Below are 26833 nucleotides of genomic sequence, written 5' to 3' on the forward strand. Positions count from 1 at the left end.
GAATTGGGACTATTTGACATTGTATCGAGTAATATATTATATTTATAGAAGAAAAATGAATAAAAATATTACAGAAGAAAATATAAAATATGCTTGTGGTGCAGTTCACCACCCCGCAACACAACCATGTTCGGGGTCAGACCAAACCTCAAGCCCGGCCTCAAACCACAAATGCAATACCGCATTAGGCCTCGTGGACCTCGCCCCTTCATCGGTCACCCATTGCGTTGGACCGGACCACACAACAAAATTTAGCTGCCGGGATTTTATTTTTTTAAAATTTTTGGGTGGATGCTCTAAATATGTACAGTACTATAATAAAGGATTATTTAAACGAAAATTAGCGGAAATTGGGGCTGAAGTGGCAAAAGTGAAAATACAGGAAGATGGAGTGATAGCCAGGGTCTCCCCTCTCCCAACCGGAAAGAATCAGCTCTTCTATAAATAGCTCCAACTGCTCATTTCCCAAATTTTCGAAAACAATATCTGAAGCTCCCCCCTTTCTTCACGCATAGAAGCCAAAGATTAAATTACTACTTCAAATTGACTGTTTCTCAATTCTGTGTGTGTGAGAGAGAGATCTCCGGCAGTAATGCCTCAAAGCGGCAAATCGCAGCCGCTTCCTCTAGTCGTGACGCTCAATTGCATCGAAGACACACTTCTGGAGGAGGAATGCCTCAGCGGCGTGGCCGAGGTGGAGCACGTGTCGCTCAGCCGGCTGGCGGAGTCGCGGATCGAATCGGCCGCGGCTGTGCTAATCCACTCGCTCTCGTTTCTTCCACGCGCCGCGCAGCGCCGCCTCCGGCCGTGGCAACTGATTCTGTGCCTCGGATCGTCCGACCGCGCTGTCGACTCGGCTCTGGCCGCGGAGCTTGGGCTGAACCGGCTGATCCACGTGGACGTGAGCCGAAGCGAGGAGGTGGCGGACACTGTGATGGCGCTTATTTTGGGGCTACTGAGGCGGACGCATCTCCTCTCGAGGCACACGCTCTCGGCTTCCGGGTGGCTCGGCTCGGTACAGCCGCTCTGCCGTGGAATGCGACGGTGTCGTGGATTGGTTTTGGGGATTGTTGGTAGATCTGCCTCTGCGACGTCGTTGGCTAATAGGAGCTTGGCGTTTAAGATGAGCGTGTTTTACTTTGATGTTCAAGAGGTATGCTAATTAGTAAGCATATGTTTCAATTTCAATAAATAAAATTTATGGACGTAGCTTTGTAGTATTGTTTGTCAAAGTTGTATGGTTGGCATACAGATGGAATTTGGAAGATTGATTTTCATGCTGACATATACTAGTATTTATATATAGTTGGAGTTTTTATATGATTTTGGTTGCGAATTATGGAAATTGTAATACCTATATTATGCTCTACTAATACCCCATATTACTGAGCTGTGCTGCTATTCAAAGATTCTTAAGATTGTAAATTACTTAAAATGTTTCGCTGTCTCTTCTAGATAATGTTTTTTGCTCTCTGATTCTACATGTGCTTCCTGTTACTAAGTTTGTACTCCATGCTATATAGTGTGTGTTTTTCTCTTTATCGGTGTTATCTACATTGTCATAAGCACTAGTCTATGAAACTAGTCCTGCACTTTGGTGTTGTTATTTTATTAAGTATAAATCCTTATAAATTCTTTTGACCATGTCACTGAGAATGTGTTCCATGATCAATTAGCTGATCTTTTTAGAGTGTTCAACATAATAGTAGCATTATCATATTTGGAGTCTTAGAGTTTTCCACTGCCTTTTTTAATGGTTAATTTAATATATTGGTGGTAGTGATTTGTGTAGTTAAAGTAAACATGTGACATGATGACATATTTATTTGATCAACCATCTGTTCCTGACATCTGTGTGTAGGGAAATGGTAAAATAAGTAGATCTTCCTTAACATTTCCCGCTGCTGCTAGAAGAATGGATACACTTAATGACTTGCTTGCTGCAAGTGACCTAATATCCCTTCACTGTGCTCTGACTAATGATACGATTCAAATCATCAATGCAGATTGTTTACAACATATAAAGCCTGGTAAATATCAATTTTTGTTCATGAGGATTTTTCAGACCTTCGTTTTCGGAATATCTCTCTTATGAGTTAATACTTCTTTGAAGGGGCATTTCTTGTAAATACTGGGAGCAGCCAGCTGTTGGATGATTGTGCTGTGAAACAACTTTTGATCGATGGCACGCTTGCAGGCTGTGCCCTTGATGGTGCTGAAGGTCCACAATGGATGGAAGCCTGGGTATGATGAATAATGTTTTAGCCTATAGGGTGGTTCAGAAGTTCACTACATTTTTCTTACTTGCTTGCTTGCTTTTATGCACGATTCCTCTTTCTTTCACAGGTCTCATCTCCATTTTCTTGTATGTGTTGATCTTGCTAGAAAAATTACTTCCGAGATCCTATCATTACTTAGAACCTCAGTTTTACTGGTTTATCTCTGTTTATGTCTAAACTGATACTACTATGACCTGGTTTCAGCTAAGGGAGATGCCCAATGTTCTGATACTTCCTCGCAGTGCTGACTACAGTGAAGAAGTATGGACAGAGATTAGAGAAAAGGCAATTTCCATACTACAGCAATTCGTCGTTGGTAATGCCATTCCAAAGAATGCTGTATCTGATGAGGAAGATGAGGAGGAAAGTGAGCTGGAGAGTAAGAACAAACAGAGTCCCATGCTGGAGAGTGGAACTTCGTTCCAAGGTTCAGTGAGTGATAGACTGACTGAAAATGTTGAGCTAGTGGCAGAAAGTTCCCAAAAAAAAGTTTTGAATCAGTCGAAAGATAATTCTCCCCAAAATCAAAGTTCTGTTTTGTCTCAAAGTAATATAAATAGATCTGAAACAAAGCGAAACAGATCAAGTAAGAAGGCGAAGAAGAAGCATGGCCGGCAAAAATATCAGAATAAAGTAGATGGCGCATTGACATTTGAGAAAGAAAGTTCTTCATATAGAGAAGATGATGCTACTATGAGTAGCACAGATCAAGTTCTGAGTTCTAGTGAAGATTCAAGGAATAGGAAAACTCCAGTTGACTCAAAAGCAGAATTAACTCCAGAGCTGCCGCTAAACTCAAGCCGAGAACTTGTTAAAAAATCGGGTGAAATGCTGAAAGATGGCTACATTGTATCTTTACACGCAAGAGACCATCCTGCACTTCATGTCTCAAGGCAAAGAGTCAAAGGTGGTGGTTGGTTCCTGGATACATTGTCAAATGTCACAAAAAGAGACCCTGCAGCCCAGTTCCTGGTTGTGTATCGAAACAAGGTACTTATATCAAAAGCTACATTTTTTTACTTTGTCCCATTCATCAATCATCATTTTGCTTTGTTGAGATTCATTAGTGAAATAAAAAGGGAACTAGTGCTAGTCCTAGGTTGATATCAGGTGAGAAAATAAACATGAAGATGGGTCCTGAGTTTCCTCGTTTACTCTTAATTGCAGGATACAATTGGGTTTAGATCATTTACTGCTGGAGGAAAGTTGTTACAGGTAGGCTCCTTGATTATGTCCTCCACTTTCTTTAAAAGATGCAGCTCTATGCTACTGAAAATAGTTTGTGTGTTGGTTTATCAACAACAGCAGTGTCTGGTACAGTTTTACAGGATTCCAAGCAAACCATGTGGTGCTTGTGCTCAAGATTGAATATTGGGTTCCATATCTTTGTTTTTGAAGCGCTTATGTAAAATAGGCTGTGGTTTAAGCATTTTGATGTTTAAATAGTACTCCCTCTGTCCGTGAATAGGAGTCCCGTTTTTCCATTTCAGTCCGTCCGCGAATAGGAGTCCCGGTTCACTTTTACCATAAATGGTAATAGGGTCCCACCTTCCACTAACTCATCTCACTCACATTTCATTTAAAACTAATATATACAAGTGGGACCCCTATTCCACTAACTTTTTTCCACCCACTTTTCTTAACATTTCTGAAAACCCGCGCCGCCCATAAATGGGACTCCTAATGGCGGACGGAGGGAGTATAAGCCAAATATTCTCTCCTGTTATTGCGTTGGCTACACATTTGGTAAATAGATGCAGTTTCTGTTGCTTGAGCTTTCATGTTGACTTTACAGATAAATAGAAGGATGGAATTCGTATTTGCCAGTCATAGCTTTGACGTGTGGGAAAGTTGGACAGTTGAGGGTTCTCTCGAAGAGTGCAGGCTGGTGAACTGCAGAAATCCTCTGGTACGTCCGCTCTGGCTCACTATAATTAGATTTATTAATTGTTTGCAATGTAGAGCCTTTGATCAATAATCTCAGTGCCATAACTACAATGATCCAACTCCAAGCATTAGAGTGAGCTTATTTCACAAACTTATGCTGAAAATTTTTCATAAAGTGAGAAGCTGTCAAACCTGGTTTATCTCTCCCTAAGATATATGGCAACTATGGTAATTTGCAGGCTGTGTTGGATGTGCGCATTGAAATCGTTGCTGCTCTAGGTGAAGACGGCATCACTCGCTGGCTCGATTAGCTGTTGGACGTACAAATGTTAAAAGTCCTTTAACACATGAAAGACGCATTACATGGATGCATTCCTTTTACGAATCATCTTCATGAGACGATATTGTTGTAGTTGAAAACATAGGCCTATTGGAATTCAATTCTCAAGTATTTGCATGCTTATTTTGACGTCTAATATACAGAGTGATTTATTTCAAAGCTCATTCAATCACACTTTGGTTTCTAAAACCGAACCTTGTGGATTTGATACGCGAGTTAAGGAGGTTTTTATTTTGTATGTTAAGTGAAGAGAGAAAATATAATTTCATATTAACATGAGAGAGAACTCTTTTTAAAAATAGAAATATGACATTTTTAGTGAGTCAAACTAACACGGAACATGAAAAATTATTTTATAGGAGGGAGATAGGAGTTCTACCTTTTCAAAAAAATTTGGCGTTAGGAACTTTTTAGGGAAAATGACTTGTTGACTTGAACCCCTATAAATCTATAATTGACTTGGTGATATTTTTAGTTCGAGTAACAATTAATTTATTTTTTTAATCCTAAGACCATTTTCCAAGGGTACACTAGAACCTAAAATGGGATAGATAATTAGTTTCAATAATATTCCAAAACCAATCTCATTTTAGTTTTTGGAAAAAAAATACTTATCTTTAGGTTTACACAAAATCCAAACCTAAAAGTTTTTCAAATTTTGTAAGTAAAAAAAGCATAATATAGAGAATATTAACTTAAGTTTGAGTTTAGTGTAAATGGTTGGAGTAAAATCAATATTTGATGAGATATTTACATTAAAATGAGTTTGAGTTTAGGATAAATAGTCGGCGAGGCTCTAATTGATTAACTTAGTTAAGTACTATCATTTTAGTTTGTTGGTGAATTTGAGCATCGAATTAAAGCGTGGTATTTTGATGTATGCCACAAATTTAACAATGTAAAAAGTTTAAGATTTTTCCTGCCTTCAAATGATTTTTACTATACACAATATTTTTTAGTTATGAGACTAAGAGTATCTACTAGTGGATCTAGTGTGCTCCATGCCTAAAGCCAAAGGCAATGTTCAACCATTTAGTTAAAGATAAACAAGTTTGATGCCACTTGTTCACGACACCCAATAATAATTAGTACAGTAATTAATATTTTTATTAGGTAACTAGATATTTGAGGTTTTGGTTTCAGTTTCATACTAGAATACTCATACTCATTCTATTAATGTGCATGCATACAACACAAGTACATGTATTTGTATTAATTTATGTTTCTTGTTTCTTTTTGAGGAAATTAAATATATTTAATTCACTATTCCAAGGATTGATGGAGTTAGGTATTCAGCCAAACATGTTGTTACATTTATTGCTTCTCATGGATGATTATACAAATAACACTCTCCAGGTTTGGTTTAATTACAAAAATACCTTAATAACTACTTAACTAGTAGTATAAAAATATCAACAAATATCAATTTAATTACTAATATCCTTCAAAGTTCAAACAATATTAGCCCAGCTTAGTAGCATCATTTGCAACGTGCTTTGCTATTGATATTTTATTTTTTAATAATTAGGTTGAGTACTTGAGTGTACATGTTAGTTTTACTCTTAGTTAAAGATTTGCATTTTTTATCCCTTTTATTTTGGTGAAGGTGGGTATATCGTGCAATGCATGTTGAAATGGAGCTTTGAATCTCTAATCTCTATCTCATTTTTCTCTCTCCCACTGGTGGATCTATATAATCTATCTATACATATATAAAAGGGGAGTTTTGGGAGTTTTTGTATAACTATTTTATGAGAAGGATATTATGAGAAGGATGTTAACGCAATAAACAAAAGTTATTAAATTGATTAATTGATTACAATCATGATCATATAAATAATTGGACGGTTACGTTTAGTGATGAGAATTTATGATGAGGATTAATGAATTAATTCCCGTGCAACAGCATTAGACAATTTCCTTCATCTTCCTTGAGTTTTGGAGTAAATAAAAAGAGTTTAATGTGTGATTGAAATAATTTAATATTATGATCCATTACTATGTTATGTCTTAATTCAATCATGCATATCAAGTCTCGTACGTTAAATTACATCTAACTAATTGTGCAAAGAAATAAAATAAAAAGAGAGAACTCTTATAAGAATAATGGATTGAGTAGTTGAGGATGATAATGGAGAGACATTTATTTGGCTTTTCATTTCTTGTAACCTTCATTTCTTTAACTTTGTGGTTTAAGGCGACTTAATTACATAACCTTTTGCATTCTTTTGTACCTATAAAAAGCATTGATTTGTTGATGGATTACACATCAACAATAGCATTTTTCCTCCTTTCTAAAGTTTTCTATATTTTAGTGTGCATTTTAGGAGCATTATATTGTTTGATTCTTGAAGCTTCATCAAGTTCATTAGTGTCTAATAGTTTGAAGTGTTTCTACATATTATGAGGAAGTTCTTTTATCTATAAGAACAATATGTCAATCCGAGAGCAAATAGCTGGAAGTAATTTGTTTTGTGGGCCGGAAAGAGGGTTTTTCTCGACTCAACTTATAGTTCGATTTGTTTTACTATTTTCATTGTAATTTCTATTCTACTTATTGTTGTATAATTTTAAATTTGTACTATAGTTAGAATACTACCTACTACGGTTTAGGAATAATTTCTAATTGTGATAGTAATCAAATTTTAAATATTTCAATGAATACTCCTACAAAATTATCAATTTGATAATCTTAGTATACTATTGTAGTGCAATAGACAATTTAACTATAATATGTACTATTTTAAATTGTCAATAAATGGACCATTTAAAATACAATAAATTATAGTTTAATTGTCTACTCACTTTTAGATGTTTATGTGAATGTTATTTTTATTATAAACATTTTTTATATTTATATAAATACTTTAATTTTAATTTTATATTTATCATCACAAATAGTAGTGTATGGCATTATTTGTGAATTTATTCAATTTTTAAATTATTTTTTACAATGCTAAATTTTTGAACTGGGACGGAGGGAGAATTTTATTGATATTTGAGAGATATTCACATGTTTGTCATTTTTAATTAAAAAAAAGTTTAATTTAAACTAATTTTAGTTATTGATTTTATGCATCTTAATCGGCATTTTATGATATAGGTGTGGAAATTATTGAGCATTACTGTAGCCGACAGTTTCATATGTCAATTATAATTATTATAAAATCATGCTATGATGTTTGTTGCAGCTCTAATGTAGAAGATGAAAAGCTTTTTAAGTTTTAAACATAGGGAAGTTTTGAGGTTTTTAATTTAGTAAGTGAAAGGTTTTGTAACGTCCCCTTCTCTCCATGCATCACACGTCAAAGTTTTAATTCTATCATGGCAAATGAAAGGTTTTGTAACACCCCATTTATCTCCTTGCATATATATAATAGTACCACTCACTCTCTTCCTCTCACATCCATAATTCCCTCTCTTTTTTTCTCTCTAAAACTCATTATTATAATGGTGGTGCTATCTCACGATCGGCAATCTCACCCACATGAAGACATGCAAGGCGGGCAGCAGCCATCCCCGTCGTGGACCTATCTTAATCTGGCGCCAAAACCCTCATTGTAGACGCTGCAAAGAGCTTGGTTCATCAAAGTGGTCTACCATAGAATCTCCATGGCTTTCCTCAAATTTGGAAGTTGGAGCCATGAAATATTTTCAACTTCTCCACCAACCCCGTCCTCGCCTCCCGCAAAACTAACTCCACACCGTGCCGGGAATCTCCCAAACACTAATAACAAATGGTATTTAACATGGATTGACTTATACCTTATATTGTACTTCCTCCGTTCCATAGTAATAGAGACATTTCATTTTGCGCACTCGTTTTGAAAAAATAATTATAAATAGTTAAAGTAGAGAAAAAGTAAAATAAGAGAAAGAATAATGTAGAGAAGAGTCTTATCTATAATATTTTCTCTCTTACTTTACTTTTTCTCCACTTTAACTATTTATGATTATTTTTTCAAAATGATTGCGCAAAATGAAATGCCTTTGTTACTATGGAACGGAGGGAGTAACTTATGCATATTGATAACTCGCCTTTTAAAAATCTCGACGACAAATACCTAGATCAACAAATGTCAGGTTTTTTGTAATAAAAATAACAAATAGTTTTGAACTGGGACGGAGGGAGAATTTTATTGATATTTGGCTCATTTGTTAGTCATGATGAGTATATTTTAAAGTTAAGGGTTTAGGATTTAGGTTTCAAGGTTTGGGTTTTTAGTGTTGAGTGTCACTATATTGCAATGAAATGAATGTTTCGAAGATGAATGAGGGAAGTTAAAAACTATAATGAAACAAAATAAAATCTCTATAAATACTTCTCACGTGTTGAAATTTTAGGAGCAACGATTCATGTACAATTTGCATTTTTTGACATTTATATTATTACTATTAGTTTGGTTAATTGTAGATTAGAGTTATTCTTTTAGTTATAAGGAACGGAGGGAATATGTTTTAGTTGTATAAAATTCATAGTCATTTTGTTTATAATTTTCAATATAATAATATTGTTTTTAATTTCATTTAATTAATTTATAATCTAACGTTAATTTCTTAAAATATTTTAATCTGTGCATCGCACATGCGTGATACTAGTTTTGAATAAACATAGAGTAATTAAAAATAGTGAACGAATAAGAAGGGAATGTAGACTCATTTTTCTTAGACCGGTGTCGCTTGACATTTTCTTTCCCCCCCAAAAAAAAAGAATATCATATTGGGATGACGGCCATAATGTTTTTTGTTGACCAAAAAGAGAAAAATGTCCATTCTTACGGTTTAAGGTGACTATGTCTGAAAAATTACATTTCATAAAAGTTATACCATGAATTTTACTCTACTCCAATTTAAAAAATCATCTCATTTTTAATAAGAGCCAACTACATAAAAAGTCCCTAATGTTTCTGTTTGTGTCACTGCAGGCCCTTAGAAAAAAAAAGTACCTCACACAACCCTAACCTTAAGGGTGTCTCCAACGGCGCCCTTCCAACTCGCCCGTCGGCGACGTCCGACCGGACGGGCGCCATAGTGGGCGGGAAGGGCGCCCACGCTCGTCCCGAGTGCCCCTGCGAAGGCCTCGCCCCTCCCGTCGACGGGCGACCGGACAGGCGCCATTGTGGCGAAGGTCGCCCGTCCCGGTCGGACATCCGACATTTTAATTTTTATTTTTATTTTTTTAATAAATAATAAACTCTATAAATAGGGCTCCCTCAACTTCATTTCATTCACACCACTTGTGTTGACAAGTTTCTCTCTCTCTACAAATTTCATTTCTACTACAATGGAGTACAATAGAAACTCCCCCACCACGAGCGGAGGGAACACACCCTCGATTCCCATCGGCGCGGAGGGAAATTTTGCTGGGATGAATCCCCAGATGGCGGGGATGGGCGGTATGCCGACGATGACTCCCCAAATGTTCTACAATATGTACACTTGGATGAGTCAAATGGGTCAGATGATGCCGGGGGAAGCGGGTATGCCGGCAAATATGTCGGGGATGGGTGGGACTGCGGGGATGGGCGGTATGCCGCCAAATATGGCGGGGATGGGTGTGACTATGCCAGGGGCAGCGGGGATGGGCGGTATGCCGCCAAATATAGCGGGGGTGGGAGGGATGGTGCCCGGGGCAGTGGGGATGGGCGGTACGCCGCCAAATATGTCGGTGAGTGGGTCGATGCAGCATAGGAGGCTCCTGGGGAATCTGTCTATCGGCCATATATAGATTTGTTGGCCGATGACTTCCCTTCTTCTGTTCAGGAGACTCAGTACGCCGGCATCGAGACTTTCTCTTTTGAGGATCTGGGGCTATCGCCGATCCGTGAGACTCCCCAGGAGGCGGGGCCTGCAAGGGGCAGGAGAAAAAGCAAGGCCACGGCCAGGAGAGGGGGTAGGGGCAAGGGCAAAGTCCCGAGCTCTTCCTCACACACGGGGATGGGAGGGGAGAAGGGTGTGGATGAGACTGAGCGGAGGACGATCTGGACCGTGTGGGAAAATGTCGCGCTTGCGAAGGCATGGATCGGTGTTGTAGAGGATCCCTACACCGGAGCGAACCAGTATGTTGACCGAATGTGGCATCGCATCAGTGCCGCCTACTGCGCCAACAAACCGCCTGGGGCGAAGCCTCGCATCCCCAAGCAATGCCGGAAACAGTGGCTCCGGTTGAGTCCTAAGCTCAGTCGTTTTGCCGCAATCTACCAAAACAACATGCGCATGGTAAGCAGCGGCATGTCTGAGGATGATGTGCGGAGACAATCCTTAGCCCAGTACCCCAACAAAGACTTGGGGATCAAAGAGTTTGACCAGTGGGAGGCCTTTCTCGTGGTCAAGGATTCGCAAAAGTTTGCGATTGGTGTCGAATCGGGCTGGAAGCGGACGAAGATCAACTCTTCCGGTGAGTACAGCAGCAGTGCTGGTTCGCACGAGCTCCCCGAAGCCGAGGAAGTGGCCCCGCTACCACGAACAGACACTCGCCGTCGTCGTCGCCCGATGGGGCAACAGGCTGCGCAGCGGATGGCGAGGGGAAGCGGTAGAGGCAGCGGGTCCTACGAGGTCGAATCGGAGGTCCCAAGAGGAGAAGAGGACGACAGCCTCGCCCGCGCGCAGCAAACGAAGACCCTGATGCAGATCACTTTGAAGTGGTATAATACGCACAATCCAGTCTTTGAGAAGGCTGTGCAAGGAGATGGTAGACCGATGTCGGCGCGATTTAGGGATGCCACCCATTGATGATGATGGCGTCGAGATCGGGGGCGGGGACGTCGGAGGTGGCAGCGGCACGGGCGACGGGGATGAGGACGAGGAGGAGGAGGAGTGAAAGCCGAGGGGATTATGTAATTTTATTTTTAAACTATATTTTTTTTTAAATTATGTAATTTTTTTTAATTATGTAATTCTGTTTTTTAATGTAATTTTCGTATTTCCCGTTCGTATTCGTGTCGAATTTTATTTCCGTGAATTTAAATTTTAATTGTGAATTAATTTAATTGTGGGAAGGGCTAGTGGGAGGGGCGAGTGGGAAGGGCTAGTGCAGTGGGAAGGGCTAGTGATGTGGCAGTGGAATGGGAGGGGCTAGTGCTGACGTGGCATGGGAAGGGCGAGTAGGAGGGGCGCCTCCGGAGACACCCTAAACATAATCACATATCTTGATTTTTTGACTAAAATGCCCTTATGCCCTAAAAGGACATTTTTGTCATTCCATTATATTGTTGACATGTGATTTTTGGGACATTTTTGTCAGAAACTTCTTATGTAATTTTCTAATAAGTTCTGGTACTTCATACGTAATTAAAATTTTATTATTTACACTTTCAATTTTTTTTTTTATAATATACATATTTATCATTAACCGCATTAATTAATATGAAAATAATTAAATGAGACTCTTTCTTCCTTATAAGACTTATTTTCTGATATTTTTTTTAATGTTTTCTATTTCCCCTAATTTTTATTTGTTTTTTACCTTGATTTATCGATCGATTTTATTTATTATGAAAGTATCCAATTTTGCAGTATTAATTTATAAATTTATATTGTCTTAGTTTCAGATACTATTATTAATAAACCCAATATATTCATATGATGTTAAGAATTTCAGTTGGAACTAAATTAAAATTCTTAATAAAATATCAATAAATATTAAATTATCTTAAAGTTAGGCTTAGATTAACAAATTAGTTCGATGATATATAATGAAATAATATTTTAAATATCAGTGTTTTCAAGAAAATAATTATTGTATCATTTGATTAAATATGAAATACTATTTTTTATTCTGTGTATTATTGATTCAGATTTTATTTCATAAATAACTTTATTTTTTCATATTTTTTTTATTATTTATCAATGAATTTCCTACATGATATAAGTAGTATATTGTTACCACTAACTAGAAATAAAGGAATATAAAAAGTTTTTTTTGTGTAGAAATATTGACAAAACTTTTAATCACGTATGAAGTACCAAAACTTATTAGGATATCACATAAGAAATTGCTGACAGAAATGTGACATAATTCATATGTCAGCGAATTTAGGGATTGCCAAAAATGCCCTTCAGGGCATTTGGGCATTTTGGTACGAAAATGACTACAAATATACGATATGTGATTATGTTTAAGGTTAGGGTTGTGTGGAGGTATTTTTTTCCCCTAGGAACCTGCAGTGACACAAACGGAAACGTTATGAACTTTTTATGTTGTTCACTCTTTTAATAAAACAATCCAAAAAAGAAAATATTTTTTTTTTCATTTGTACTATTCTCTCTATCCTTAAAAAATAGATAAACTTATAAATGATACGAGTTTTAATATACAATTGGTAAAATACGAAAGAGATGAAAAAAGACAATAAAAGTAGTGTTAATGGATTGCGAAGTTCACATTATTAGTGGTGTGTAAATTGATTAAAAAAGTTTTCATATTTAAAGTCAGTCTAATTTTAGGTAACGATAAAAAATGATAAAACTAATCTATTTTTTAAAAATAAAAAAGTTCAAATATATACTCCCTTCGTCCCAAGATAAGTGACCTACTTCTTTTGGACACGAGATTTAAGGAATGGTATTTAAATAAGTTAAAGTGGAGAAAGTAAAGTATGAGAGAGAGAAAAATAGAGCATAGAAGAGAGAATAAAGTAGGTGGAGAATAAAGTAAGAGAGATGACTTTTTACTAAAAATGGAAATAGATCACTTGTAGTGGGACACCCCAAAAAGAAATACAAGTCATTTATCTTGGGATGGAGAGAGTATATTTTATTTTAAATTTTAAATTATATATATCAACCAGCATACTACTCCCTTTGATGGATGGAGTATGGAGTGTAAATTTGTGAATTTGGACATGTGCGGCGTTGTGAAGAATAAAGAACGAACTAGAGGCTGACACCTCATCGCCTAAAAATTCAACCCATCACCCATTTACCGACACGTGTGCGGCTCAGATCTTTTCCCTCTACTCCCCTACCCGTCGCATTCCGAGATTTCCATCTCCCCTCTCACCACGTAAATCCAAATTTCATTTCAATCCGATTCGCCAAAACCAGAGCTTGGACTCTCCTATCTGCTTTCCTCTTCTATTGATCAAACATGGTGTCGGCACACCGGAAACCACCCGGATCAGGACTTTTCGCATTTCCACGATTTCTACATGAGCGGCGGCGGATAGCAATCTGCTTCCGGGTTTGGATGATCCGAAAGCCTTACACGATCACCAAGTCAAGAGAGAGCTGGAGTGATCAAGAGCATGATAAATTTGTCGAAGCGCTTCAGTTGTAAGTGTGATTTGGTTTTTTCTTGGATGAGTGACAAATATCTTGGCCAGCATCCAGCAATGCCGAAAATTAATTGCTGTGGTGAGGATAATGTGATTAAAGAAGAAATTTTGTTGGAGTTTTTAAGCTTGATAATGTTTGAATTTGAAATTATTGAGGTGAATTAGAAAATGAATTTTTGATATTCGATTTTTATTCATCATTGATGGCGGGTGGTGCTCGTATTTGTTTTCTGATTTACTTTCTTCAACTTTAGATTTGACCGTGACTGGAAAAAGATTGAAGCATTTATTGGGTCAAAGACAGTTATCCAGGTTAATTTTACTTAAAGTTTTACACTACACTTCAGATGATATTTTGTAATTTAGAGTTGATCAACTTTCAAATCATTTACCTGGATAATCGATATTTTTGAGTAATTTTGTAAATAATTTATGCTCTAAGGTGAAGCATATTTGCTCACTACTTTGTTTTCCTGAAACTAAACAGAGGTCATCTTTCAGATACGTAGCCATGCCCAAAAGTATTTTCTGAAAGTCCAGAAGAATGGTACAAGCGAGCATGTGCCTCCTCCGCGTCCAAAGAGAAAAGCTTCTCATCCTTATCCGCAGAGGGCCTCGAAAAATGGTTGGCTACCTTTGATTTTCCTGTGAATTTTGTTCTCTCCTTTCCCTTTTTGAGCACATCCAGTGACTTATTGGTGTCCCTATGTTCTGTGCAGTTCTACCTCGAACAGCAGGTCCTGTACAATCTTCTGTTGCTAGAGTGGAGACTGGATACGCTGTAAGGCGCAATCCGTTTTCAACTCCCAGAAATCCTATCAGTGGTTCACCATTGTCTTCTTGGAATTACAATGTTGTGCCAGCAGGATGTTTGTCAAATGTTGCAAAAGGTGATTTCTTTGTACTGCCGAACACCTTGATCTGCCATTTGTTTTAAGATGTCACTAATGAAATGTGTCTTGGTGTTTTAGATGATGTCAGATTAGCCAGTGCTGCCAATAATTATTGCACCAGCAGCAATGATAGCACTCTGTGTCTGTGGAAATCTAATGAGATGGATCATGAATTGAAAGCGACATTGTGCACCACAAAGAGAGGTCTGTACCCTAGAATCTGTAATTTAACCTTTTAGTTTGAACTTACCTGAGAAAAATGTGGCAAATAAAGACGTCATATTAAGATTTAGTTATGCACCGTGAAGTGAAGATGATAATGCAGCAGAGCACGAGCTCTGTTCCTCATTTCTGTATTAGCATCTGTAGTCTGTGAAATCAACATTACTGGTTAAAAATGCAGAAAAACCTGTTTTGTTAGGTTTGAATCATCCATGTTTAAAGCAATGTATGCTGCACTTGTCGTGTGTTCCATGTTGAAGCATTGTTATCAGATTACATGACTGTTATTCTTTTTTAATAATTACTCTTATCACCTGAATGTTAGTATTACTATTAAGACTGATAACCAGAAAAAATATCTATTGTTTCTGTAGAGTGGCATAACTAAAACTTATCACTGCCTTCTTATTAGTGCAGTTATGCCGGATTTCGCTCAAGTTTATGGTTTCATTGGCAGCGTCTTCGATCCTACCACAACCGATCAATTGCAAAGGCTGAGGAAAATGGAGCCTATAAATGTTGAGACGGTGAGTTGAACTGCTCTATAATAGAACGAGTGTTTTGGACAATTTTATGCTTATAAAGTTGGTCTTTAGCCTTTGTTTACTAATTTGATATTCGAGGGGATATCAACTATATCTATTGTTAATCTAATGCACTCAAGTAGAATTTAACAACCGTTAATCTTGCAGGTACTGATGTTGATGAAGAACCTCTGCGTCAATTTGGTGACCCCTGAATTTGAGAATCATGTGAGTTTCATGTTCTCTATTTGCAGTTCATATCTTCAGCCTTCCCGTTCTAGTATTATGAAAAACTCTAGGGAATGTTTTTGGGTTTTATTTTAAGTGGATTGAACTTTTCCCTCAATTTTGGTTACAAGCGCAACATCATACATCTTGATAACCAAACAGTGACCTGCTAGCTGAAATTCTGAATGCTGTCTTCTTGTCTTGGATATCACAGATTAACCTCTAATTAGTCGTTCTACTCTATCATGTCCTTATTATCGTATGACCTTGATTGTTGACAGAGAAAGTTGCTCTCTTCATATAAAATAGCAACTGAAAATGTCCGTGCTGGGAGTGAGATCCCGTCTGCATAGAGTCCTCAAAAGGCATTATCTGAAGAACCTTCAGAGCTTGTTATGTTCCAAGGTTGGTTAGTGCGGTAGAAATGTTTTTACTCATTGCTTTCAGCCATGGATGGTTGTGTGATCTACTGCTGAATATGTGGATCAGTGTGTTGTATGTATATAACAGGCATGTGGTGATAGTTTTGAAACGCCCAGAATTTTGTTAGCTTGAGAGAGAGAGAGAGAGAGGTTGATTTGAGTAGTGTTTTAAATGTCAAGAGAGTAGGTTTTCTGATCTTGTACATTCTTGGCTTCTTTTTATGATCTGTTCATGTGATGTTTTGGTGTTACTAAGTGACTTTGAGAGTGACAGTATGGAATCAAGGTGAAACTGTAAAGCAAACGCCTATGCAAGATGGTAGGAGAAATTTGGAATTAGTTTCACATAATCGATATTGATATCGATCTGATTGTTATTTTAAAGGGCAAAATGGGTGTTTTGGATGACTGGCAACTACAGCTCTCATGCGGACAGTCACTATGATCCTAGTGCGTTATGGGAAATAAAGGGGATCAACAACAGGGACGTGATGGCGAAGAAGGCCAAGAAGAATCTGTGCCGTGCAGTGCGGTTGAGAGGCTCACGAGTGTAGTCTGCTACCCGATAAGGGACTTTCCCACAGATACTTTACCTATTGATGATCTAGAAGAACTCCTTGTAGAACTCTAGTTCTTAAAGACTGTGATCTAATTAAATGAAACAAGCAATGCACATATGCACGATGATGTTATTCAGATGAAAATTTTGACATAGCAACGAGAAATCTTGAATTTTTTCTCTCTGAGAAAATTACAGATGACAATTCAGTAACTGGTGGTAACAATATGACCTAAAAAGAGTTATCTTCATGGCGGCATATCTCCACCTAAGTTGGGATTGAATGTTTCAGACATCCTCCAAATGAAATCCTTGATGCTCTCTTGAGTAACTGTTGGATGCTCATAGTCAAAGAAAAGCGGATTAGGGCAAACAGGTTCATTGTTGATATCACGATACGGTGCTAAGTACGGATGACAGAGAGCCTCATTGACTGCAATTGATCAAGAATATAAGAGTATTAAAGCAAAGAGTAGAGAGGGGGACAAGAATAAACAAAAACACATGTTTCAGGCAAGACGTCTCCACTATCTCATGCGTTAATTCAACTATACAAGTATAGTAGAGGGCCGGAAATCACAGAACATGATTATGAACAAAACTTTAGGAAAAAAACTGCTATGCTACTGGCACCAGATGAATATGTCATACTGATTATTTGAAGTCTCCAGATAGTCTTAGCTTCACAAATTCCAAATGTATCTCTCGATGAAGGAGAAATTCAGAAATCATAGGAAAAAACAACATTAAACTTCTACCTATGATACCTGTAATGCGCCTGCTTGGGTCAAACACAAGCATCCTCTCTAACAAATCCAGAGCTCCAGCAGCAGCAGTATTCGGGAATCTAGCAGAAAATCGTTGCTTTTGGTACTGTGGGAGCTGCCTAAGATAGCGTCGGTGGTCATTACTAAGAAAACCAAGACTGGCATCATCTGGAGAGCCAATTAGCTTCACAAATGAAGAGAGACGACACAACATCAGTACTAAAACAGACACAAAACTTTAAAGACATACTCCATCCATCCCATTTGAAATGTCTCATTTCTTTTAGGAATGTTTATTTGGGAGAGAATGTTAATTAGTAGATTATTGTGTGTAATGTTTAAAAGGATGTATGGGCTCACAAATTTCAGCTTGAAATGGAAATGGGACGACCCAAAATGGAATATGGAACATTCCAAATGAAACTGGAGTATAATACAATTAATTTAAAAGAAAATTTTATGAGAATGGGATAGCAAGGTTGCAGTTTCTAACTCCATGCTCCATCTTGCTATATACACTGCAGGTTTTCCAAACTATTGCAGAAATATACTTAAAAGAGAAATATTCAGGAGCACATCATGCTTATGCCACCAGGATTTGTAGAGACGAGCATAATCTCCAGTGTTATTTGACAAAATATTGTCATGTTCCTCAGATGATGTAAATAAACTAACAAGGACGAGTATACGCATAATATATTTTTTTCCAAATAAAGAATGGCAGCGAATATTGTATTAAAAACATATTCAGTTAGATGGTATGTGTGTTTGGACTGTTTGATCAGAAATACCTGTGTGATGAGTATAAACTGGTGATCAATATCTGTTCCGGGAAATAAAGGTTCTCTATTCATGATCTCGCCGAGTAAGCAACCAAGAGACCAGATATCAACTGCAGGAGTGTGTCCTGAACAATTTAGGAGCATTTCTGGAGCTTGATACCAATGAGTAGCAACATTCGGCTTGGGATAAGTTTCACATATGATTTTCAGTTCATGATCCGAATTGAGGCACACCATATGCGGTTTAAGAGCACGACATAAAATGTTTGCAGAATGGAGATATTTAAGTCCTCGTAGAATTTGGTAAAGGTAACACTGCAAATTTTATACAAGAATCAGTTGAGTTCCCAGTACTGAAGTCAAGTTTGACAAAATAAAAATACTGAAGGTATGAGATGTTGTTGGTCATGTGTTTGTACGATAAGAAAGTGAGGCCAAACCTGGCAATGGTTATCTGTCAATCGTTGGTTGGACCGAATTAACTGGCTAAGATTGGTATCCATGAGACCATAAACATAGTAGACGTCTTCGAAGTTCTCTCTCTGTGGTGGTCGAATTATGTCTTTAATTGGGATAAACTGTTAAAGAATAAAAACACAAGATTTAGATGTTGGATGATAGTTGTACCAGAAACTATTCATCAACACTCGATGACACATTAATACAAATTGTAGAAAGATGTCCGGATTATGTTTTTAAAAAAAGGTATAGAAAGAATTATGTGGAGTGAGGTGTGTCATTTTTCCATACATACAAAAAAAAAATCAATCAAGAGAGAAGATTTAAGAGATGACAATCAATAGGATTTAGGTGAAAATGCTCACATCCTGATGATCCATCTGAAGTAGATATCTGATTTCATATAGTGTCTTCTTTGCATCAAATATGCTACCAAATGCATTGCTAATCTTTTTAATGGCGACTCTTTCACCTGTCCCAGTGTTTTGACCCTCACTGAAGCAAGTGAAAAAGATTCAATTCCCCTTAATCATTGGTAAACACAGAGAAACATGCAAACAGGATGACAAAACAACATTTTCATATTCTAACTCTAAGACCATGTCTAAAATCTTCCAACAAGCTTCAAGGTCAACGAGCTAATATAACAAATGACACTGTCAAACTATACAAACATCTGCAAAATAATACTTGGAGAGAAACCAAGAACTATTATGTACTAGTATTAGATAAATCGAAATAAACCATAAACAGTAGTTACAAAATGAGATGCCTTAGTGAAAAGAATGAAGTACAGGGAAGATTCAATGATGGGATATACATTAAAAATCTATTACGATTACAAACCAAAGCTGACAAAGTTAGAGCATCAGATTGAACTCTAAATTAGTAGGACTATGCTTTTTTGGGGATTGAACATCAAACATTAGTTATTTACTCTTTGAAAAACCTAAGTTTCCACACATTGCCACGTCCTGTGAATGTAGAATTATGCAAATATGATCATTTAAGAGACTACCAACTTGCCCTTCTCAGTCATCCAATTCCACACAAATTTGGTGAATAATTTTATAGCAAAAATGATTATTGAAGAGAAAAGCTGGAGTCCCTCGTTATATAAATCCGATCAAGTAAAATATGAGCTCTCTAATGTCAGGAGCTCATCTGAATATACATACTTGTTCTAGCTTCATAATCAACTATGCATCACCATTTTTAATTGGAGTGGTTCAGATGCATTCAGCTAAAACAAAATGTTAGTATGCCTTGAATTTGTATAGGATTAGGTTTCCTAATTGGGATAGGATTATGTTTCCTAGGCCCAGTCTGTCTCATGTGTGCCTATATATATGGGAGTAGAGCACATAATTCTGTGATTTGAGATCTGACAGATCCAATCTGTATCTGAAAAACTGCAGTCATAATACAATTTGTTCTCCGTTTTTGCCCGTGGACGTAGCCAACACAACGTTGGTGAACCACGTAAATTCTGTGTCTATTTACGTTCTTTTGTTTATCGATTCACAATTGCCCTATTTGTCATAACAAACTGGTATCTAGAGCCTTGGTTTTCGAACTAGGGTTTTGAATTCCGCTGCGAGGGTTTTGTCTGGTAAATCGAGATGTCTGCTCTGAACGTGAAGGTTGACAAATTCACCGGGAGAAATACTTTTGGTTTATGGCAGATCAAGATGCGATCTCTGCTGAAGCAGCAGGGTTTGTGGGAGCCGCTAAAAACAAAGAAGGCTACGGAGGATGATAAGGAGTGGACAACCCTAGACGAAAAGGCCCACTCGACCATCATATTGAGCCTGTCTGACGATGTTATCATCGAAGTTGCGGATCAGGAGACGGCTGCTGCTCTTTGGGCGAAGTTGGAGAGTCTATACATGACGAAGTCTCTAACCAACAAGTTGCTCTTGAAGCAACGTTTGTTTCGGTTACGCATGCAGGAAGGTACGCCCCTTCGGGATCATCTGGAAAATTTGAATAAAATTTTGCTAGATTTGCGTAATGTTGAAGTTAAAGTAGAAGACGAGGATGCTGCTTTAATTTTGCTTGTGTCTCTGCCTGAATCTTACGAAAATTTTGTTGAGTCTTTTATGACTGAAAAGGAAACTCTTTCGTTGGAGGATGTTCGATCTGCTCTCCACATCAGAGAGGATCGTCAACAGACAACGAGTTCAGCCACAAAAGATCTGCCATCGGGATTATCTGTTACGGGTAAAGGACAGAAGAAATTCGGACAGAAGAAGCAGAACTCAAAAGGTTCAAAAGGTCCTAAAGGCCCTAAGCCAGATGACATCTGCAGATATTGTAAAGAACCAGGGCATTGGAAGGTTGATTGTCCAAGGATAAAGAAGAAATTGGGCAAGAAGGAAGATGCTAACGGTTCTGCGACTGTGGCAGAAGCTGATGACACAAATTCGGAAGAAGAATTGGCCTTGGTTGCGGATGAACAGCCACACTGTAATGATGTGTGGATTTTGGATTCTGGAGCGTCATATCATCTCTGTCCTCACAGGGAGTATTTCAACACTTATGAGCAGATAGATGGAGGCAATGTTACCATGGCCAACAGTGCTGTCTGCAAGGTGGTTGGCATCGGCTCAATCGGGATTAGGACTCATGATGGGGTCTTCTGCACCTTGAACGATGTTAGGCATGTTCCACAGATGACGAAGAATCTGATATCCCTGAGTACATTTGATAGTAAGGGGTTCAGTTTCAAAGGTGAAGGTGGAGTAATGCGTATTTTGAAAGATTCGAAGGTGGTTCTGACAGCTTTGAAACGGGGTACCTTGTATGTTCTGAGAGGTTCCATCGTAGCAAATTCTGCTGATATTGCATCATCCGAGGTTGCAACCAAGGATATGACCAAGCTGTGGCATATGAGGCTCGGTCATATGGGAGAACGTGGCATGAGAATCATGTCGAATCGTGATTTTCTTTCGGGCCATAAGGTGCAGAAACTTGATTTCTGCGAACACTGTGTGTTGGGGAAGCTTCATCGCAGCAAGTTTCCAAAGAAGGGTGTTCATCGAACGAAGGGGACACTTGACTACATTCATATGGATTGTTGGGGTCTCTCACGTGTTGAGTCTATTGGAGGACGCAAGTATTTTGTGTCGATGATTGATGACTACTCGAGAATGACTTGAGTGTTTATGATGAAGCATAAAGGTGAGGCATTCAAAAAGTTCAAAGAGTGGAAGACTCTAATTGAAAACCAGACTGGGAAGAAGATCAAGCGATTGAGAACAGATAACGGTCTGGAATTTTGTTCGTCTGAGTTCGATGAGTTTTGTAGGAGTGAAGGGATCGTTCGCCATCACACCGTTAGACATACACCACAGCAGAATGGTGTGGCAGAACGCATGAATCAGACGTTGTTGGAGAGAGTAAGATGCATGCTCTTCCAAGCCGGTTTGACTAGGAAGTTTTGGGCAGAGGCAGTAAACACGGCTTGTTATCTGATCAACCGTGGACCTCACACTGGCATTGACTGCAAGACACCTTACGAGGTATGGTCTGATTCACCTGCAGATTACTCTATGTTGAGAGTTTTTGGGAGTACTGTTTATTATCATGGGAGTGAAGGTAAATTGGAGCCAAGAGCTAAGAAGGGAGTATTTGTAGGTTATGGAGATGGAGTTAAGGGGTACAGAATTTGGTCATCTTCAGAGGGTAGAATTATTCTCAGTCGGAATGTGGTATTTGATGAAAATTTTATGCTTAACTCTACTGTGAAGTCTATTGCTACAGAGGATTTGGATGGTGTTGATGAACAGGTGGAGCTGCAAGTCACTCATGATGTGAGTGAATCACAACTCCAAGGTGGAGAAGATCAACACACTACTGTTGAAGTCGCCGATACTTCTAGTTCGGATGTTCATCTACAAGCTCGTCAGAGAAGCATTGCTATTGACAGAGCTAGGAGGACAAATGTGAAGCCTCCGTTGAGGTATGATTTTGAGGATATGATGGCATATGCATTGCAGGTTGCCAATGAGGTCGAAGATGAGCCTTCGGCAGATGAACCACCTACCTACAAGGAAGCTATTTCAGGCAGTGAGCGTGCCAAGTGGCTCGCTGCAATGCAAGAAGAGATAGAATCACTTTTGAAGAACCTGACTTGGGAATTGGTTCCACGGCCTAAGGGGAGAAAGATTGTTACTTGCAAATGGATTTTCAAGAAGAAGGAAGGCACTACACCAGATGAGGGCATTAGATACAAGGCTCGTCTAGTTGCAAGAGGGTTCACGCAAAAGGAGGGGGTTGACTATAATGAGATATTCTCACCAGTGGTTAGACATACTTCCATCAGAGTGTTACTTGCGATAGTTGCACATTATGATTTGGAGCTTGAGCAACTAGATGTGAAGACGGCTTTTCTACACGGATTGCTTGAGGAGGATATCTACATGACTCAGCCAGAGGGATTTGTGGTTCCGGGCAAGGAGGATTATGTGTGCAAGTTGAAGAAGTCCTTGTATGGACTAAAGCAGTCTCCGAGGCAGTGGTATAAGAGGTTTGACAGTTACAAGATCAAGCTGGGATTCAGCAGGAGTCCGTATGATTGTTGTGTCTATCACAACAAAGCTGACGATGGTTCTATGGTCTATCTTGTTCTATATGTGGATGATATGCTCATAGCTGTGAAGTCAAAGTCTGAAGTACAGAAGTTGAAAGCTCAGCTTAGTGTTGAGTTTGATATGAAGGATTTGGGTGTTGCGAAGAAAATTTTGGGCATGGAGATTTCTAGAGATAAAGAAAAGAAAAAGCTTTCTCTGTCACAGAAGAGCTAAATTGAGAAGATTTTGTCAAGATTTGGCATGTCTGCATCTAAGGCTATTGATACTCCAAGTGCCACAAACATTCATTTGTCATCTGATCTTGCACCGAAATCCGAAGTTGAGGAGGAGTACATGTCTCGAGTCCCGTACTCTAATGCAGTAGGGAGTTTGATGTACGCCATGGTCTGTACTAGGCCAGATATAGCGCATGCTGTCAGCGTTGTTAGCAGGTTCATGGAAAATCCTGGAAAGGAGCACTGGCAGGCTGTGAAGAGGATTTTTCGTTACTTGAGAGGTACGTCTGATATTGGTCTCATTTATGAAGGTGATACTCACTGTTTAGTGACTGGTTATTCTGATTCTGACTACGCTGGAGATGTCGATAGTAGAAGATTTATGACCGGTTATGTTTTCACTCTTAGTGGTTCTGTTGTTAGTTGGAAATCAACTTTGCAGGCTGCAGTTACTTTGTCTACTACTGAAGCAGAGTATATGGCATTGACAGAAGCTGTTAAAGAGGGAATATGGTTGCAAGGGCTAGTTGGTGACATCAAGATCAAGCTGTTGTGTTCTGTGACAGTAAGAGCGCTATTTGTTTAGCCAAGGATCAAGTCCATCATGAAAGGACTAAGCATATTGATGTGAGGTATCATTTTCTAAGAGATGAGAAGAGAATTGAGGTGAAGAAAGTAGGTACTGCTGATAATCCTGCGGATATGTTCACCAAGTCGGTCCCGCAGAGCAAGTTCCAACATTGTTTGGACTTGCTTAATGTCATGAGCTGTTAGTTGCCCGTGGAGGGCAAATCTGAGGCAAGAATGGAGAAGTTTGTTCGTCTGGTGTTATGATGATGCGTCTGCAGGGAGAATTCAAGTCAAGGTGGAGATTTGTTAGTATGCCTTGAATTTGTATAGGATTAGGTTTCCTAATTGGGATAGGATTATGTTTCCTAGGCCCAGTCTGTCTTATGTGTGCCTACATATATGGGAGTAGAGCACATAATTCTGTGATTTGAGATCTGACAGATCTAATCTGTATCTGAAAAACTGCAGTCATAATACAATTTGTTCTCCGTTTTTGCCCGTGGACGTAGCCAACACAACGTTGGTGAACCACGTAAATTCTGTGTCTATTTACGTTCTTTTGTTTCTCGATTCACAATTGCCCTATTTGTCATAACACAAAAAGAATGTAAGTAGCAACTATATTGTTGTAAATAAGAACTGAAAGAGAGCTAATGAAGTTGAAGACTACATGATGGTTGGATCAATTAAAACCATTACGACAAAATCTAGTTATATTGGAGAACACAACTTGTAATCTTCCTATTCTAAGAAGGCATCTTGCCTAGATAGATTTTACATTAACGCAAGCATCTAATAAGAGAAAGATGACCTATTCATAATCTTTAGTTTTGCATCATTGACTCAAGATTCTCTTCACTTGTCATCTTCCAACACATTCTCAACTACAAGAACCCCCACTCCTTTGTCTTACAAAACCCCTTCACATTTTCATCAATTCGAAACACCGGTAAGCAGAAAACAACAAAGGCAACTCAATTCCAAACATCAAACATCACCAGAGATCTCAAATTCAATCCCCATAAATTTAACAACAAAATAAAGCACGAACTCAATGCTCAAATGAATTGAGAAGAGAATTGGCGCGATGATTACCATACAATGCCATTATCCCCACTGCCGATGACACTTTGCAGGAAATAGTTTGAATAAACTTGGAATAGATTTCCATTCACACGCCACAGGAAATATCTCCTGCCATGCGTGGGGGGGCAAGAAATATAATTCCAGTTTCCGCCATCGCCAGAAACAGAAGGCGCCTTCTAAAGAGGAAATGAAGGTTTTGTTAGGTTGTCGGATTTGTAACAGTTTCTGCCTCAACTTTTAAACTTGTCAATTCTCTTCACTCTTTTACTTGAGCTGTATCCAAATAAAACGCTTAAATAGCGCGCAAATATATACTACTACTAATAATAATTTGAGTATTAAGCGAGTTTGTTGAACATGGATTTATATCACAATTGAAAATTAAACATATTTCGAAAATGTTGCGGAAATGGATAATAACTGGAATTAGATGATAATCAACGAACAAGTATACCATAGATCCTATCCAAGCAACACACATTCGACTTGAATGAAAAATGTTAGCTGCACCTGCACTCAAGCTAAAAGCTCTTTCTCTCTAGCCTTTTCCCCCAAGCGACTTGTGGTCCATGTGGAAATCATTCTCTGTTATGCGGAACCAGCACAGGCCAAGCCCCCGCTCCATCATATTTATAGCCTCGAGTCGAGCGGTGGAGAACGGAAAGAAAGAGGGAATGGGGCAGAGGAGAGAGAGAGTTGGGAATATGTAATGTCATAATGAATTGGTCTGTTAAAATGGGTTGGAAATTGGAATTCAATTGATTATAAAGTTAATAGTACTAAATTGATTTTACTCGGGACTCTAAAATTGTTTTTATATATTACTAATATTTAAGACTAGAAAATTTGGAGAATAAAACATCTTTAATTACTACTATTAAAATTTTGTTTTTGTATGTAATAATATTGTATTAAATTTTTGTATTTACATTTAGTATTTTGTTTATATAATAACTAGTATTTTAAATTTTTAATACTTATTCCATATTATAAGAATGTGCATTCTTTCATTTTAAGTTTGTCCCACGAAAATATACACTTTTTAATTTTAGAAACTATTTTCTCTCTAATGAGGTGAGACTCATTTTAAACTAACAATATTTTAATTATTTTTTCTTTCTATATCTTTCTTACTTTATCATTTGTGCATTAATACCCGTGTCTAACCAAAATTGCACACTCTTGTTGAACAGGAGTACTAGTTTATTTTACAATATCATTATAATTTATTTGTATTTGTATTTGTATTAATCTAAAAATATACTCCCTTCGTCCACGAATAGGAGTCCCGTTTTGCCATTTTAGTCCGTCCGCGAATAGGAGTCCCGGTTCACTTTTACCAATATAAATGGTAATAGGGTCTCATATTTCACTCACATTTCATTTAAAACTAATATATACAAGTGAGACTCACATTTCACTAACTCTTTTTCACACACTTTTCTTAATATTTCTTAAAACCCGTATCGTTAAGGAATGAGACTCATAATAGCGGGCGGGGGAGTGCTGTATTTACTTTGAATCTATAAATTGATAATTTTGAATACATTTGGATAAATGTTAGCCTCTCCCAAAGATTACAGGGACATAACAATGCTTCATCGTTAAATTTTAGTCTCGACTTCTTTAAATTTCTGGTTTTGCCACTGGCTATGCAAGCTCTTATTCGTCAACTTATGCCACCATACATGCGATAGATGTTGCATGCAATGCATGGCGATCAAGTATGC

At 38.0% G+C, this 26833-nt stretch overlaps 2 protein-coding genes and 1 pseudogene across 3 annotated transcripts; 2 read left to right on the top strand and 1 right to left on the bottom strand.

Annotated features, from left to right (window-relative positions):
• The first annotated feature begins 357 nt into the window (after nt 1–357).
• On the top strand, nt 358–4680 carry LOC125218745 (C-terminal binding protein AN-like). The gene is made up of 7 exons (XM_048120483.2): nt 358–1153; nt 1862–2030; nt 2114–2244; nt 2484–3269; nt 3447–3494; nt 4075–4188; nt 4406–4680. Exons 1-7 carry the CDS (start codon nt 593–595, stop codon nt 4475–4477), a joined length of 1881 nt encoding a protein of 626 aa, XP_047976440.1. The 5' UTR covers nt 358–592; the 3' UTR covers nt 4478–4680.
• An 8899-nt stretch (nt 4681–13579) lies between these two features.
• On the top strand, nt 13580–16805 carry LOC125221862 (protein REVEILLE 6-like; annotated as a pseudogene). Its single transcript, XR_016134521.1, has 8 exons — nt 13580–13779; nt 14036–14093; nt 14283–14406; nt 14501–14671; nt 14753–14878; nt 15314–15423; nt 15589–15648; nt 15930–16805. The product of XR_016134521.1 is annotated as a protein REVEILLE 6-like (transcript).
• LOC125220928 (mitogen-activated protein kinase 4-like) lies at nt 16760–25728 on the bottom strand. Its single transcript, XM_089060592.1, has 8 exons — nt 25647–25728; nt 25558–25565; nt 25113–25279; nt 19003–19132; nt 18619–18756; nt 18188–18493; nt 17397–17580; nt 16760–17062 (listed from the first exon to the last, which is right to left on the bottom strand). The coding sequence occupies exons 1-8, from the start codon at nt 25726–25728 to the stop codon at nt 16878–16880; spliced, it is 1200 nt and encodes a 399-aa protein (XP_088916718.1). The 3' UTR covers nt 16760–16877.
• Between the last annotated feature and the right edge of the window lie 1105 nt (nt 25729–26833).

This window comes from Salvia hispanica, chromosome 1 (assembly GCF_029641045.1).
Source record: "Salvia hispanica isolate PSC_SH4W2 chromosome 1, Shi_PSC_v1, whole genome shotgun sequence".
Lineage (NCBI taxonomy): Eukaryota > Viridiplantae > Streptophyta > Magnoliopsida > Lamiales > Lamiaceae > Salvia > Salvia hispanica.